This window comes from Lygodium microphyllum, chromosome 4 (assembly GCF_053477565.2).
Source record: "Lygodium microphyllum isolate KBCC chromosome 4, Lygodium_microphyllum_v1.1.10, whole genome shotgun sequence".
Classification (NCBI taxonomy): domain Eukaryota; kingdom Viridiplantae; phylum Streptophyta; class Polypodiopsida; order Schizaeales; family Lygodiaceae; genus Lygodium; species Lygodium microphyllum.
Genome location: NC_141138.1, coordinates 103625527 through 103644142, shown reverse-complemented (window position 1 = coordinate 103644142; position 18616 = coordinate 103625527). Strand labels below are relative to the sequence as shown.

At 42.1% G+C, this 18616-nt stretch overlaps 1 protein-coding gene across 2 annotated transcripts in view; it reads right to left on the bottom strand.

Moving 5' to 3' along the window:
- LOC148037415 (phytochrome 1-like) overlaps positions 1-18220 on the bottom strand; it is a 60063-nt gene extending 41843 nt beyond the window's left edge. For both annotated transcript variants that reach the window (XR_015690647.1, XM_087676333.1), the window contains exons 1-2: positions 16077-18220; positions 8002-8818 (exon numbers count right to left, since the gene is read on the bottom strand). Coding sequence is in view for 1 of the 2 variants with exons in the window: in XM_087676333.1 (XP_087532459.1) it covers positions 8002-8818; positions 16077-18141 (2882 nt within the window). In the remaining variant the exon portion in view is untranslated. The remainder of the gene's footprint in view (positions 1-8001; positions 8819-16076) is intronic.
- Between the last annotated feature and the right edge of the window lie 396 nt (positions 18221-18616).

Genomic DNA, 18616 nt, shown 5'->3' with positions numbered 1-18616 from the left:
TTTTAAGTGTGGAACTATTGCCCACTCTTGCTCATTGTCTTATATTCACACACTCTCTCTTCCTCCATTTCCAACAACATGTTGGGCTAAAAATTCATTAGTTTTTATTAAACATCCCTAAAATACAAAGTGGTCCTAGAGAGTTTCAATGTCCCACATGCAAACCCTAATTTAGGAGGCCCCAAACTTTCTATACATAAACAGGCTTCCCTTACACTTAGTCAATCTCGTTTATGCAAACTGCAAGTGCTAGAGCTTTGCTGCCCACACCATGTTCGTGGAGGACATCTTAGCCAAAGTTTCCCCACATTGTCTACCATCATCTAGCGGCTATTTCCAGCCATCTATGAGCAATTTGTTCTTCATCGAGTCGTTGCTAGTTATCCACTATCGCCAAGACCTTGCAGTTACTACCTAACAATCTACAAAAAGTTGTGTTTACTATCCAAGAGCCATGGCCTACAACTAACATCATCATCCCAGGTTGCATTTACTTGTGCGGCTATCGCTTGTCAACTTCCCATCACCAAGAGGCTATGTTTTGACCCAAATTGTTGTGTTCTAGAGCGTTTGATACCTTCTATGGCTGCATTTGTTGATTTTCTCTCTCCTCAGCGTATCTGTCACACTGATCTAGCTGCCCACAGCTGCGTTTGCTGCTATGAGATATCTACAGAGGCTGCCTTGTTGCGTTTTAGGATCCATGGGAGTACAACGTACTCTCTAGCTCATACTCTCTACCTTGGTCCTTGAGACATGGGGGTTTAGGAGTCAATATTCCTTCATTGCATAGTGTGTTTGCTACATGAGCTTTCTATTCTATTCAAATTCATCATGTTTCTTATTTTCTATGTTCATTGTCTCTAAGTTACCCTAACCCTAACTATGTTCTTTTATCAATTTGTACTATTGTCGTATGATTGTGTTTGAGTTTTTGTGTTAGGGTATTTCTCCACATGGTATGGGAGCTAGGTTCTCTCTAAAGCAACCTAGACCTTGATCTGAAAGCTCTTATTAGAAGCCAAGAACCACAATGGGTTAGATGACTTCAAACACGTCTACACCGACTCAATCCCCAAAGGAGCCTATACTGAGAACTAAGCATCAGTGGCATCTGCTGCCAAATTCGTGAGGTTCCAACATGGCCAGAGATCCTTCTAACTACATTGGTGACATCACCGATGAGGAGTTGGAGCTGATTTTGGCTCGTAGAGCAAGGAAATCCAAAGAGTTACCTTGACAAGCCTTTAAACAAAAGCTATATGAAGAAGGTATATTCGGTTCTCTCTCATCAAATGTAGTGCACAAGTTTGATCATGTTGCAGAAGAATCAAGACCTTCATTAGGACCAAGAGGGAGATCTAGAGTATGTACCCTATTTTCAGTCTATTTCTTCTACTTCAATGCAAGGTACAAAAGTATTCACTTTGTTGCTTCTTCTATTTCTCTTTCTTCACAACCTTTGCAACATGCTAGTAAATACCAAATTGAAGCAAGAGTGCTATATGCAGAACATAGCAAATCCCCTATGAAAGATCCCCTCATGTATGTCAATATAAGAAGGGGTGATTATAAGAAAAAAGTCCAACATCTCTTTCTTCTTCCCTTCTTTTCATTATGCTTCTAATAGTTGGAATGAGTTTGGTGCACCATCTTCATTTCAATTTCATTCACCCAATCAAAATCAATTTAATGTAACATGCCAATTTTCAAACCCATCCATCCCACCCACTATTTCGTTGCATCACCATTACCATTCACACCTTTCACTTTTGCATAACAATCACCACAATGTTTTGCACACACCACATTGGGGGATCCATTCTCTCTAGTTCCACGTGGTGCTTATGCACCTATAGGGGAGGCTCAGCCTCCATCCTATGCACTTTTGGGTTACACCTAGCATGGGATCTCTACCTCTACTTACCCAAGTGTTGATCTACTAGTAACACAGTTTGCCTCTATGGCTTTACCTAGAGGTCCTATTGGTCACTCTGTTGTGCCCCCTATTCAGAAACCCTTCACCTGCAGTTTGCATTTTTGTGTTTCTGCGTTTAGGGTTTGCAGCCCCAAAAAGGGGCACCATCCTAAACTGACTATGCCTCTCTCTCATTCATTCCTCATGGCTGATTCATTCAGTCCGTCCGAGTTCACTTCGTGTTCCTCCCTGCCAACCCTACTGTCTCGCTGGTACGTCATCTTTTGACACCCCCGCTAACATTTGGACAAGGCTTTGGTGCTCCAGTGCCTTCATCCCCATCAGCACCTAATGGAAACTTTCATGTTCCATTGCCTCCACTACAAACACTATATGGACACTCATAGCCTATTTCTGCCTACCCACCACCTCTTCCTCCTTATTCCCCTCCTTGATCCTTCTTACACTTCTTATTTGACATCTCATGGTTCATCTTCCTCCTCAGCCAAGCATGCTTTCTCTGACAAAAGTCGTTTCAACACATCTAATTATACCACTTGGTCGAATCTAATGAGACATATGCTTGACTCTTAAAACCTATGGAACCTTTGTGCACAGTTTGGAACCCGAGCCAAATCCCGCACTTGTTCCATACAAGGTTGTCCATTCCTATAAGGCTAGGAATACCTCCACCATAGCTAAGTTGATGCAAGGTCTTCACCATGAGTTTCGCTCTCAGTTACAGCACTTTGTCCTAGCATCCAAGCAATGGGCACACTTGACTGACCATTATGCAGCTCAGGATAGGACCTGTCATATCACACTTGAGCATGAACTTCAAAACTTCAAAATCACTAATTAGGATGACCTCTAGGTCAAGTTGGCTAAGTATCAACAACATCTCACTAAGTTCTCTATCATGGGGACTCCTAAATCCTCTAATGACTAGGTCACGTTGTTTCTAAACAACCTACCACAAAAATACTTCCATTTTGTGTAGCATATGATCTCACAACCTACCATGCCCACCTTCTATGAATTTTTGTTAGGTACTATGTTACATTTGACTATTCAATTAGTTTCATAGTCCTTTATCTTTAGAGGGAGCCCTAGGGAAAGCAAAATCAAAACCAAACCTCAAATCGAAATAAACAACAAACTCAAAACCAAGCTAGTGAGTCACAAGAAACCTCCCAGTCATCTCTCAAACCTTGGTGGCAAAATGTACCTAAAAAGAATAGGCAATTGTCAACATTATCAAAAGGCCAACCATTTTGAAAACAAGTGTCGATTAAAGGTAAGAGGCACACAACCAAAATCAAAGGCTCAGACCCCGCACCTCAATTAGACAACCCCCAGCAAGGGAGACATGGTGGTGGCAACCAAAATTAGAGATAGTGGCATGGTCAAACCCACACTACTACTAGTTAACCATTACAATTGACTTCATTCTCAATGCCAAAGGCATAGTAACAAGGGATGACTATTTTTTAGCTTCCCATCCCCATACCATCCTAGTCTCGTCCCCATATAAGAGCCCCCTCTCATGGTAACAAGGGATGGCAATTCCTTCCCCCGTCCTTGTTTCAATTCCTGTCCCCAAAACCTATTCCATGTTACAATGGCCAAAAGGCTTGTCTGACTTGTTTGCTTAGGCTCACCTTGTCTCTTTACAAACATAGAAGGACTCGAGTCTTGTTCATATATGTGAGTTATCTCTTGACAAGGTGACTATAGAACCCCGCTCTTCATAGTCAAGCACTTCTTCTCATGTTTGGACTATGAGAAGTGGACCCCTATCCAATACATTTTTCTTGCTAGTGCCCCTGCAACTGAGCGTATCCAGGTCAGAAACAACTCCTCAATCGAGCTTCGGAATTAAGGTTGCGTCAGGGTTTAAATCTAGCTACGTTGGACAATGTCTATCATGTCCCTCAACTTGGGGTGAACTTCTTATCTGTTCAATAGCTTTGCCAATTGGAACGAGCGGACTTCTTTATAGTAACCACAATTGAGATTCTCAACTCTTAGACTCGTTCATTGATTGCTCACAATGAGGCACAGCCTAGCACCCTATACCGCATGGCTCAACTTCTTTCAAAGCTAATAGCTAAGGGCTCAGTGTTCCACCGTTTGGAGGCTTTGGCCACCACATGAGAGCCTATTGTTGATACATAACCAAAATGGTCAACGTGTAGGTTGCATGAGGAGTGGCAGTGGTAGTGAGTTTATCTCCCACAAGTTCACAGATTTTCTACAAGCGCATGGTATCTCCTCGCCGACTTACCTCTACCAACTCCTCTTCTCAGAATGGAGTCATAGAGCATAGAAACCACACAATCATAAACATGGCATACTCTATGCTATTTACAATAGAGCTCCCTAAGCATCTTTGGGTCGAGGTTGTCAACATTCAGTGTATATCCTCAACTAGTACCTCACTTCGGATATCTCTCACATCACCCCATATCAAGCATACTTTGCTCACGGCCAATAGTTTCCCACTTTAGAGTATTTGGGTGTTGTACTTACATGCACACTCCTGATGATAGGATAGGAAAGCTTAATTCCCAAGCTGATCTTCTTATTTTTGTAGAATACACATTTAACCCTTTTCAATCTTTGGAGTGGTCAACTCTAGATCCACCATATTCACGGCATTGCACATGGCAATCTCTAGGGGAGTCTCCCTTGCTTTGCTTGCACAACTTGCCTAGCTTGCCTCTACCTATCTTTTTTTGCCTCTCCCACATATTTTCCATACTCCCACTATTCTTCATCAGTCAACGTCCAATAGTGGTAGGGATAGTCTTGTTTGTTTTGTAACAGCCTTGGGGGGGCTATCTATCCCTTCTCATTCTCCCTTTGGAGCACTATTACTCAATAGGCTGAAAAGACATGAAAAACCCTCAATGCTAAATCTTTTGATCACTAAACAAAAGCCTCCCCACAAAAGAAAGGTTCTAATGTATTTCCATCCACCTTTGCAAGTCTTAATAGACCATTGGGCAGTCGACGTACACCCTTTGTCCAATGTTCTAGTCTCTTTGGGATGAACACTTGGGCTCCCTTGGCAAGATTATAATCGCCTCTGTAGTCTTGGTAGATCGCTAGGCAGCCGATGTGCACCCTTTGCTCAATGCCCTAGATGCTTTGGGATGGGACACCTTGGAAAAAGAAAAGAAAAAGGGCTTGGGTTTGTTTGCGGTCCCTTTCACATTCCAATTTTGAGCCTAAGAGGGGGTGTTGAGCCAAAAATTCATTAGTTTTTATTAAACAGCCCCAAAACTCAAATTAATCAATGAACTTAAACATTTTCTTTAAAACAAACACGGTCTTAGACAGTTTGAGTATCCCAAATGCAAACCCTAGTTTGAGAGATCCCAAACTTTTTATAAATAGAAAAGTTGTCCTTCCACTCAGTCAATCTTGTTTTTGCACAATGTAGGTGCTAGAGCTTTGCTACTCAAACCCCATTCACGAAGGACATACCAACCAAAACTGCCCCACATTATCTACCATCATCTACTACCTCTTTCCAGCTATCTACGTGCAGTTTTCTCTTCATCCAATTCTCACCACTTGTCTACATCACAAAGACCTTGCATTTACTATCTAGGGACCCAAAAAAGGCCGCATTTACTGTCCAAGAGTCATCACCTACAGCTAATGTCATCAAATCAAGCTGCACCAAACTGCTGCCCCCTCATTGTTTGAAACCTTTTGTGGCTGCATCTGCTGATTTTCTCCCTCTTCTACTTGTCTGTTCTTACTCATCCAGCTGCCCATAGCTGCTTTTACAACTGCCAAACATTTACAGAGGCTGCCTTGCTGCATTTTGGAATCCATCTAAGTACAACACACTCTCTAGCTCATACTCTCTACCCAGTCCTTGAGACACGAGTTCAAGGGTCAATATTCCTTCGTTGCATAGTGTGTTTGCTGCATGACCAATGTATTCTATTTAGATTCATCCAATTTCTTATTCTGTGTATTCATTGTCTCTGAGTTACAACTATGTTCTTTTATCAATTAATGCTATTGTCATACGATTGTATTTGAGTTTCTATGTTAGGGTATTTCTTCACACACCATTCCTTCATCACTAGCATACTAGACAGGTAGTTAGGATAGTCTTATGTTCTATGATATTGGATCCAACCATCCATTAATTTCCCCCAATGGATGGAGTTACTCCTTTTTCTAAAAAATGTTTAGAGTGGTTAAGTATCACCTTTGCAAGTCTTGGTAGGCTATTGGGCAGCCGATGAGCACCCTATCCAATGCCTTGGCCTCCCTAGAGTGGCCCTTTGGACTCCCCAAAAAAGATAATCATCATCTTTATAGTCTTGGTAGGTTTTGGGCAACCCATCTGCACTCATCGACTAAAGTCTGGTTGCTTTGGGCCAAATGACTCGAGGTAAAAGACCGGATGAGCTGCAGTTGCATATCGTTTTTGGTTCCAATTTTGGGCTTGAGAGGGCATGCCAAGCTAAAGGAAGCTTTTGTGTCCGGATGCTTGAAAGTTGGCTGATTAGAGAAAGATGGTAGAAAAGTATTTCATTCACAATGGACTACTATTTAAGCAAGGCAAAGTATGACGAGGATATCTACAAAAATATTTTGTATTAGTATCATAAAGCATCGAGCATGAAATGCCTTGGCATACACTGACTTTGGCCTTGGTTGCTTGCTATTTTTATTGGCCACACATGAAGACTTTGATTGAATGTTACAAGTGTGAGTTTCCACAATGTCACGTACAAATCGAGGTCATGATGCAATCTGGGTTGTGGTCAACCAACTGATGAAAATGGCTTGATTCATCCCAACAAAGAGAACCATCAAAAGCCACGAGTTGGCTGCTCTCTTTGTTGAGCATCTTTATAGAAATAGTGAATGATTATGACCCTAAGTTCACTAGCCATTTCTAGCAAATAGCCTTCCAAAAATTGGAAACTCAATTGTTCTTGTCATCCTCAAAGCATCCTAAGACCGATGGACAAATCAAACTATCAAGGATATACTATATGCATGTGTCTCCCATAGACAATCTGATTGAGAGTATTACTTTCCTCAAATTGGGTTCCCTTGCAAGGGGGTCAAAATGCAATCCATAGTCAACTTTTTGTGTGAAATGTAGGAAATATTGATGATTGCAAGGCAAAGCATTAAAACAGCTCACAAGCATACCACATTTTACGCTAACCAGCATTGGCATTTGTATCACCTTAATGCTGCTTAATCTACCTCAATGTCTCAATGTGTATTGGTGAAGGACTTGGCTATAGAAGTATGCTGCTGCTTTATAGCTTCGTTGCATCTCACTTTCCAAACATACCAAGGAATAATGTTACTACATTGTTCCCATCAGGAATAGTGGCCAGCTGTCCACTCTGTGTGAAAGAAGTTCGGTACATCATGTGGCCAAAGGTAATAATGGCCAAGTACATCTGTTAGAGATAATAAATATGGTGTAGATGTTGAAATAGAAAAAGCTGCATTGGGAGGCATCTCCGGTCTCGTGAGTCATTATAGCACCCTTGGAAAAGCTGTGGAAACATCAATAAGTATCCTTCTAGGGTTATGAGTTTCTATATGACTTAGCTGCTTTCAAAAATTTATACCTCTGCCTCAAATGCTACAACAAAATGCTTGAGTGACTGGTAGTGTATATTTCTACAGCCTGGAACCCCCTCAGAATTACAAATCATGAAAGAAAGATCTGTCACTAAACTTGTGGTTAGCTAGTTATCAAGCCTGTCTCATCTTATTTGTGTGGATTATCTGTTGTCTTCTATAACTTGACACTGATAAGCATGCTCCTTATCTAAGAAGCATTTAGATACTCTACAGCCAGAATCCAGAGTTCTTTTCTGAAAACATTCAAAGCTCTCTAAAACTATGTTCGTCTCTCTTTTTTGGTATAGGATTCTAGCTGGTGAGCTACTTTAAGTCAGCAAAATCCATGTTCAATATTCAAGCTGTCTGAAGTTATAAATAGTGGTTACTCAACAAACTGAACTAGCAAGAGTGCATGCAAAAAAGACAATGTAGAAATGTCAAAAGTAAAGATAAAATACCCCTGATCTAGTTTTTCAAAGTTGTCTTCATCCAGAATCTTCAGTAACTGCTTCTCACAGACAGCACTTGTCTCAATCATTTGCTTCTGTTCTTCAGTGAGATTCATGCTCTCCATCAACCTTCTGGTGAAAACAATTCCATAGAGGGGATTTCTGATCTCTTGCTTCATGTATGCTACTTCCTTCAGTCTTTCTAAAGCAGTCCTTGCAGACCTCTTTTGGACTTGAAGAGCCTGCTGCAGCTCTGGGCTGGCTATATGAAGAAAACAAAATACACCTATAATAGCCCCACTCCCATCCATTCTCTTGTTTGCAGTTAGAAGGGCCTCCACATATTTTCCACCATGGTCAAAGAAGGCAAAAGGAAAGCGCTCCGAATCTTTTCCACCCATTGTTGTATTCAGAACTATCATAAACTTGGTTAGGGCATCCTCACCCCTGAGCCTGCAACAAGTCAATTCCGTCCCAAAGACTTCTCCAATCAGCATTTTTCCAACAACATCTTCGCGTTTCCATCCAGAGAGCTTTTCCATGGCTGGATTCCACTCAGAACAGTAACCAAACTCATCAGAACCAAAGATAGGGGGTATCAGAGGATTTGGACTTTGTACAATGGTCTTATAGTCTCCTTGAATACGTGTGAACTTATCCAAAACAATTTTCTGCCCTGTAACATCTTGACCGACAAAACACACACCCACAACATTTTCCGTAAAGTCCCTACTTGAACAAGCATTAACGATCAGAATGACTGGACCTTTTTCTGCTTGATCACCATATGTCTTTAGCTTAATTTCAACATTCTGCTCCTCATCACCTATGTTCATGGCACAAATTTAGTAGACTTTTTTTTTTCGTCCTCTCTCTCTCTCTCTCTCTCTCTCTCTCTCCTTTTTACATTGCTAGTGGGAAACATCAAACAACGTGAAAGCCCACTTTTCATTGCAATGTACAAAATAGAGCACTCTCAATATGAGGGATCCTTTAATTAAGCACACAGTAACTAAATAATGGGAGAACAGATCTAAATGAGACCCATAAATCTTCTCCAATCTGAGCCACTCATGCAAGGCTTGCTGCAATGAATAATCAAATTGTGCTTCGTAATCCTGGATTGGTCAAAATTTCTATGACTCTGATTGATCCAAACAGTCCAAAGGGCTTATATATGGTCTGTGGAAAGAGCACTGCATGATCTAGGAAACACAATATTTGTGGAATGAGATCCTAGAAATCAGATACGAAGTAAAAGCAAATATCTTTTGTAAAACCTGCTTCGTATTAGGACAATCCCAAAGAAAGTGTTGTACTGATCCCTAAGTATAAACCCATTGGGGGCAACGCAAATAGCTACCTTTCTATTTGCCAATGTTTCAACAACTAATAACATAAAGGCTTCCAAGGAATCTCCACTTCTGAGCCCCAACCTTTCTTAGGGTTAGGGCCTCAGTCCATGTGCCTAGATATAAAGTGACCCTCTCATATTTCCACATCTCTCTTAGTGCATGTTCATTGTTGCTTACAAAGGTTCTTGTATGTGCATTTTGACTCTATATTTCTCTTAGCTAGTTATGCATTAACAACCAACAAGGTATCAAACTTGGCCCTTGATGTTCTGTATCAAGAAATAGAAAATTAAGCATTAATTAGTTACAGAAATATTGATGAATTTATTCAGCTCTCGTACAGTCCCAAAAAGAGATTAAGATTATTTCTTTTATTTGAGTTTTGGTTCAAGGCTATGCAGACAGTGCCATGGGAGGACAGTCACACTTCATCCCCATGACATCATTGTTCCAACCTTCATTGTGCCTCAGCACCATCATCATATTCAATGTCCAGCCTTCATCACCAGCCCCATCATTCCATGACTGCTCTGCTGCCTCACAACCTCCTCTACTACCTCTCCAACTATCGACACCTACTGTCACAAAATTCCACACTGCTATTTCGGCATCAAAATGCAGGTTTTCCAGATTGCTACATCATCATTGTGTGTTCAGACTACCAATTTTCAGTTTTTCACTACTAGTTGCTATTTGGCATCAAAAACACAGATTTGGTGTGCAGTTCCAACATCAAGTACTGGCTGCCTGCTCACATCAGGATTCATATGAATGATGACACACTCTACCTTGCTATTCATGGTATCTGCAACTCTGCATTTAGCTCTGCACAGCCTGAACAGCATCTTCTTAGTGTGTCCCTACTTTGAGCCTTCACCCTTCGCTCAGCTTCTTCAACAATTGGCACTCATCCTACCGCTTTGGGTTGATTCATTATATCTCATACCTTGCTTGTACAGAGGTTCTTGTGTCCATTTTTCAAATTTCGTTCCATTTATCTGAGCATTCATCTGTTCTCAAGGAGTCCGTATTCTCTGTGTACTTTGTTAGCTCATCTCATGGTGATAGAGGACAGCAATTCCTATCCCCATCCCCATCCACAACACCAGTTCCACATCACTATGATTGGCAAAAAGTTGGAACTCCCATCTAGGAGGGTAGACCTCTAGGCTCTTTCCAATCAAATGTCTTCATCACAGTCAAGCCTGATGGTAGGTATGTATACATCTTATGGTTTGCATAAGCCAAATTTTCTTTGATGTGCAAGTATTGGCTGTTAAGTCACTAAGGAGACCCAGACCTGGACCAGTATGCAAACTTAAAGAAAGGATCTAGATATAGAAAACAGCATTCAGGTATGCCTCCAAGTCTACATTCTGCTTCAAATGAGTTTGTTGTCAGTGCATCCCAATCTCCAAGCTCTCTACTCCCACTCTTCCTAGTACTCATATAGGTTTAGATTCAGTTCCTTTACCTCATGTACGTTTAGTTTCATTTCCTAATATAGGTCTAGATCCCTCCCCTCAGGGAGCCTTAGGTCCTACTACATCTTTACCTTAGCTCAATCCTCAAGTGAGTACCATTCTGACTAGTAGTACTTTGTCAACATAAGTTTCACGTGCACTCTACCCCTTACATTCAAGCCAGTGCTGCTACTCCACTTCCTCATGCTTCCATGCTGGGAATTCGACTTATGCACACTGCACCTAACTTTCATGTGAACAGTTTGGTGCTCTATTGCTAGCAATTCCACCCATACATAATGCATCCATGCTACATTTACCCTCTGTTGAATACCGTTCTTATCTTATGGTGTGGTACCTTATCCTCAAGCATGTGTCACTACTCTATCATATGGTGTGGTGATCCACCGGCAGCCATAGCAAAACCTAGCTTCAAGCTGCCCCTTATACTTGTTTACCTAGTAGAGCCACATAACTAGAAAATCCTCCTTTGACAAGGGGACATTTTGGGGTGGCTCCCCACTTGTAAGCTCTCCTCTGCTACTACCTAAGTTGTTACAATACTTCTAAATCTAGAAAACGTACATGTAAGTACATCCCTAACTAGAATCGGTTTGCATTCAATTCCGCATGCCTCGCCATGTTGATGACAGATATTCTACAAAGGCTAGGAAAACATTGGGTATCCAAATCTCACAATAGATCAGACCTCAAGCACACCAAGAGTCAGCCACATTGATCCTCCCCAACAACTCGGAGGGGGTTCTCATCCTGCACCTTACCCCATCCTACCTCCTCCCAAGTGCTCACAACTATTAATGGAGACCCACTCATAGTGTAGTACATGAAAAACCCCCTCAGCCAACACATTATGTCATTCCCAAAGGCTTGATTGATTGAACTTTGGCATGTCACCCAACCTAGGAGTTTACCCCTAAGTAACTCTAGATATGATGAATATTGCACTAGTAATAATGCAAGACACAAGTAGAACCTTGCAATGTTTAATTTCCAAACTTTGGAAGTGAACAATGTGTACAACATTAGTGAAACTAGGGAAATTATTTCCAAATGAAAATTTGGGGATAAAATTTGTAGGGTTGGAAATAGCATTCCAAGATGTTTTCTATTACTATAAACATTACCATTTTTCAACACAATGATGATGATGTGGAATGTTAATATGGCAATAATGATGTGCCACTACACCTAACAACAAGGCACCATTTATGTGGTAGTAAGTTTAAGATTAGAATTGAAGATTTCAATTTAACTAAAATTTTAACCAAATTTACCTAATGCCATGGCACCATTGATGCAGTAGTAAGTTTAAGGTTAGAATTGAGAACTTCAATTTAATTGTGATTTTAGCCAAATTTACAAGTTTCGACCAAAGTTTGGTAGCCAATAAAAAACTCAATGACTACGCATGCCATTTGAAAATTTGGGGCAGTCCCAAACTGTCGTCTAACAATGTTGGTGCCATGGGAGGGAAGAAGAGAGAATAAAGAAGAGATTTGAACTAGATTTTCTTCTCAAATAGGGTGGTAAATAACCTGATTAAGAAGTAATTACAACAAGCATGAAATTCATATAAACTGAAATAGAAATATTACCTACCAATCTTGGACAATGGCATAGTTGTCAAGTACGAAAGGTACGATATGGTATGGTACAATAAATTACGGTACTAAATGGTATCTTATGATTTTATGAGGTACGGTACGATATTAGAACAGAAAAAATTTCAACATGATTTTTCTAAAAACCATAAATCATTAAATGATAGAATACATCTTTAAAGTGGAAATAGCCATTTCATTACAAAATAAAATGAATACATGAGAGTGACCATCACAGTCACATGGGCTGCGCAAAACATGCGATACAACTACAGTCTAGTGTATCATAGTGGCATCATGCATGTGGATACAATGATAGTAGATACAAAAAAGAGAGAGACCTATGAATCTATGATCGACACATCACTATCATCATCACAACCATCTAAGTGCTCATCAAGAGAGTTTGAAGATGACTCCTTGACATCAAATGATGAGACACACGCATACTCATCATCACTGATGAGGTTACCATCATCATCAAATAATGGCTCCCTAGGTGGCGGCAATGTATGCAAGGGGGAGATGTCATCATGAGACACAGGAAGTGAGCTACTAGAGCCTTGCCTTACATATGTCTGCAAGCCACTCAAACCACTCCTCCTCGATATTGGAGGGCGTCCAATGACCATGCCCCTGCCATCACCTACTTGAACTCCTCGCCCACAAACACATTGACTGCGAGTGTCACGAGCATATGCTGCTATAGCCTCTCTATAGAGCTCTGCAAACATCATCTCCTCCTCGTCCACCTCCTGATGTACACTCGGAAGGGTGTCAACAATCAACCTGAATGTATCAACATTTACCTACACAGTGCACGTAAGATTGTAAATGCTAAAGTCTAAATTGTAAAGTATATACTTCAAAGTTCAAAGTTTAAAACAAAAAATTTTAAATTTCATAGTTAAGTGTTTAAACTTTACCTGCTTCAGACTATCCATGCTCATCATAGCCCTCATCATGCATAAGTTAGTACGGCAATAGACTAGCCACTCTACCTGTCATGTGCTAAGCCAATTGCGAATCTTTGTGTGAATGAGAGAATAGGCACTCCGGTTTCTCTCACATGCACCCAAAGAGCAATCCTAGGCAAGGACCCTCATAGCTAAGGGCTAAAGGGTCTCCAATGCGTATCCCTAGTTTTGCCACCAAAATAAAGACTTCACAAGTGACTCTCTTCTCCAACAAGTGGAAGAAGCAAAAGTCACATGCCCTCTCTGATCTGCATAGCATCCTAGCTCCTCCAGCACTGCATTCTGGTCATCCACAGGGATCACACGAGTCAAATAAGCAAGTTAGTCCTGACGCCAACAACTTCTAGGCCAGATGTACCAATGCAGCAAAACCATGGATGGGCTTATGCATCCATGCCCATCTCTTCTCTGTTATCTCTAAAACATGTGCACGCTATGTCTCTGTGATCAGTGTATAAACACGTGCCTCCACCAATGCCACTCTAAAGAAGTGAACGAGAAGGCCTATGGTAGATCCCATGCTCATCCCATTCATTCCATAGAGTGGACACCACTATCTAGTGCAAGGGACCGCACCTCATAAAGGCACTCGAACAATAACCACAAGTAAGCAAAGTGAGTTGAAGAAGGCTTCTTCAACTCCAGTGTGCTATCCTCACTATACATAGGGAGATAGTTATAATGAGGAAAGAAAGTGAAACAAATTTAAAAGGCAATGACAAATATATACGTCAATGATAGCTCGCCGAATGTGCCGGTAGATGAATGCGCCCATCATTTCCCTCCCCCTCTTGCCGATATCTATGGCCTACAAAAAGTAAGTGCTGAGTGGACATGAGACGAGTATGTTGATGATGCCCCGCTTCTTATGATTACTCCATCTGTTAGTGAGAATGGAGCAATCATATTTTATCCATGCGGCCAGCATGAATAATACTTCGATCAGCCTTGTCTAGTCCAAGGAAGTGGTCCTCTCTTCGCAAGGAGCAGCATTCAATATGGCAATGTACTTGGCTATGCCCCTATTCTGTAAAAATGGCTGTCATTAAGTATGCCTCTTCAAAGAAACTTTAGGAATCTTCTTGAAGGCTAGAAGCTATTGATGCAAATTCCGAATGAATAGACATTGCTCCACCTAGCTAGATGAAAAGTGCAGGCTCCTACTGAATAAATTTGGTTCCTCCTAATTAGTGGCCCTCCCTTCTCTCCATTATTTTCAGTGTAAGTAGCAGCCATGATGCAAATGGAGAAATCTTACCCCTTTTGCAATGAAGCATGAATTTCACAGCTTTTGTACTTTTCTTTTGGCAAAAATTCAAAAACAAAGGAAATACGGCTTGGCAGGTCTATGTACAAAATTGGCTAATCCAAAACTGAAAGTTAGGGTGACTAATTTTAGTTCTGCTTACAGGGATTGAGATAAATGGTGGATTCTTATCAATTTTGCATAATCTTGGGAACACCTACCATGTCCATCTTTGTAAAGAGAGGCGTTAGTTACTCTCATTCTTTGTTGTAACACTATTGCTGCACTGGATCTCCTAACTTACTGCTTTGCTCTCTGAAGGGCCAGCATCAACTGTCCCCTCACTAGAGAATCTCTGAAGGGCCTCGGATAAGGAGCCCCTTTTCAACATCCAAAAATGTCATGAATGAAGGGTCTAAGCTTGGACATGCACAAACTCTGGCAAGATGAATATTCCTTTGTACTAGCTGGGGAGGCCTTTGAAAATTCCCCATCAATCATAGTAGGGAAATTTCCTCTAGAAGACTATCAGGGTCTATCTCAATTCTCAAGGATGATGTGCAATGTGATTAAACTTGTAGCTTTGAGACCATGGTAATAAACAGTTTATTCTAGGTGTACCAACTGACTAATGCATGGCCAATGGCTAGCAAAACCCACAGATAGTCGAAACCCAAGATTGAGATAGAGACAAGAAATCCTGTGGATCGTGCTGAGAAGTCAACAACATGCTGAAAATCACAGAAAAACCATACTTAATGAACCAATCTTGACCTTAACCAGCCAATTCAGAAGAACAGAAAGATAACAACGTCAAATCTAAAAAAAGACATGAATGTTACAATGAATGAGTGTGGCATTTTCATAGGCATTGCCCACCTGATGAGGCACTGGCTCAAACATTTTACCCAAAAATAGGCCAACTGTTAGATGGACCAGTTGACCGACCAGCAACTGCATGCTCTCCTGCTGCCTGTGCACCTGGCATGTGGCCCAATCATCTTGCCATCTCCTCACAAGGTCCTGCCTATACCTCTGCTCTCAGCTCCTCACATAGTCTCACACCATAAGATCTTGCACGAGTGCTACGTGCTCTGGAATGAAGATTCTGTGAAGAAGACCTCTACCATCCTATTTGGGAAGGAAGAAATCAAATGACCATAGTACTTGAGCCAATTTTCCAACATGAAAGATTAAATTCATCTTTAAAGCGGGCAGAAGCTCAAGCCCCAATGTCACATCAGTGGTAAGCCGGAATTCTAGGTTTTATTTCAAACTTAGAACTACTGCACAGTGCACACAGCAGCTGAACATGCAAATATGTATTATAGACAGTTTGAGATATTTTAGCAAAACATATAATTTTTCAGGCTTTGACATGAACTCTGATAGACACATGTAAGTCCCATCATGATACTGACCTTGCAAGGCTAGGTATAGCAGCCTCTCCACAGTCTCCACAGACTCATCTACAACGAGATCCCTGACTAAGGATCTGCTCATAGCCTCATCCACAGGAAGACCTGTCAGCTCTGCAACCTTGGCATTCCATCCATTAATGCAGCCACTTGCATCCACTGCAAATATAGGCGCAGTGGCAGTCTCAATTAAGCGCACCATCTCATTTGCCACAGTGCTTAGTTCATCCATACCCTGAAGCTTCAAATCATTTAATCGTGCATGAATCATGGTTTTTGTATCACTGTCATCTATATCTTGAAATGAACCTCGTAGTATCAGCTGTAAAGAGTGAATAGCATCCATTTCAACATCTTCCCATGGCAAGCTTCTTCTTTTTACCACCTCCAAAAATGCCTTGAAAGATGATCTTGGGTGCATTTTCCTGCCATCGTCTCTATCGTCAGGATCATGCTTAGCCCCACCCCACTTGATCTCTTTTGCTGTATGAGATCTGAACCAAAATAGGAAATCTCTGGCTGTAATTTTTGCTGCAGCCATTCCACAGACAGCATCTCCTAGAGCAGCTGCACCAGGATAGCCTGCATCAGCAAGACTATCAGTGCTTAAACCTGTAGAATCTTTGTGAACCTCTAGAAGCCACTCTGCAAGGTCCTTGATCTGAGCTTCAGTGGGAGTTATCCCAAGCAGCCAATACTTTTTACCATAATATAGAGCAGCACCATCACACTTGACAAGGTCCATAATATTAGGAGATTCAGAAACAATCCCAATCGGAGCATCACGTAGTAGCATATCACATAACAAAGTTTGAGTACGCAAAATGTGCTTCTCCCGCATCTGAGCAGCAAGCTCCACTTCCATGTTCAACTGGAGACCAAAAACCTGCATCAAGAACTCACAGGCAGATCTCAAAGGAAAAGGAAGAGCTCTTGGAGTGGTATGGTGACAGACTACGAGACCCCAAAGCTTCCTCATCTTGGACTGGTGATTTCGGCCGCTTGTCTCTTCATCATTGTCGTTCACAATCACAGCCATGACTAAGGAAGCGATTGACCCCATGTTTACCATGTACTGACTGTGGCAACCATGAGGAGCCCGCAGAGTGGACCCAGCCAAGCTCAGAGGCTGCCTCAGTGCTTTGTCTTGAATGACTCTAACTGGAGTTGCACAGCAATTGCATATCATTCTTACTCTATTTTTCATGAAAAGGAAGCGAGATGCCTGTGGAATATCAGTGGCGGGGTAATGCAAGCCAAGATATGGCTCCAAATCCGACCTTCGAATCTCTGCCACAACCTCACCATGTTCATCTTCGTGGAACTTGTATCCCATGACTCGATCATAACCTGTAAGTTCCCGAACTTCTTCTACCACAGAGTCACATAGGAGACCAATGTCTCCAACAGGAAGAGCCTGTAGTCTTGAGATAGCCTTTGCAGCAAGCTTATGTGACTGCAGGGCACCAGCTGCTGATACAGCAATATTGTTAGGCCTAAGAGGCTCAAAATCAATCACAAGCCCTGCATCTATGCGATGCACAATGGCATTGAAGGGCTTCCCGGAGCTCCTGGAATGAACTGTGATAGGGTTTAGCATAGACACGTCAACTGCACCTACTGCCTTTTCAAGGGCAGCTGAACTTGCTGCCGTGAAGAGAGTCCGTGCATCCGTACCAATTCCCAGTACCTCCTGCAATCCGACACTGGGAACAGCCTGTGGCATCAAATCAAGCATTTCAGGCGCATTCTCGCTGAATGCAATAACACGGAAGCTGTCCTCCTCCACGGCTAACAAGCAACCGAATGGCTGAATCAGGCCACCTCGCTGCATCCGTTGCAAATAGGCAGTGACGGCCTGCGGGGGGATGCTCTCGCTGGTAGATCGGCTGGCATCGATGGAACGAGTGTAATCGAAAGAGCTGCCGGTGTCGCCTGACTGCTCGAAGACGGCATGAAGCCTGGCATCGGCCTTGGTCTGAGCGACGGCGCGCTGGTTCTGCTTGGACCGGACGGAGCTCCCTGCCGATACGACGGTCTTGTTGGGGGTGTTGTTGGTCGAGGACATGGCGATGGCGGAGATGATGCGAAATGGCGATGGCCCCCCTCTCTCTCTCTCTCTCTCTCTCTCTCTCTCTCTCTCTATGACGTGCACGTGGATTTGAGGTTTTGAAACGTCTCGTCTTCTTCTTGTTCTAAAGTTGTGAGGCCGAGTCTCTGCGGGCCCCACTCCTCCTGCCAGCCCACATGCCGCTGACACGTGGCGCCTTATTCGTCCAATCCGTGAAGAGATGTTCGGAGGCTTGATGCTGTGGGGTAGCAGCTGATAAGGTTTCAACTTTCCAACAAGTAGACGCTTTTTCTTTTTGTTTTTCCTTAAATTATTCCTTGGAGGTTAAAGGTTGTGCCACACACAACTTTGTGGAAGTCTTGATAGTTTAAAGTAAAGGCAGCATGGTCAGTGGTGTCACTTTGTTTTAGAGCCTATGTGGCATGTTCTTTTTCTATCCTTGCTTCCTGCAAAAGTAGCTAGCTACCCACCT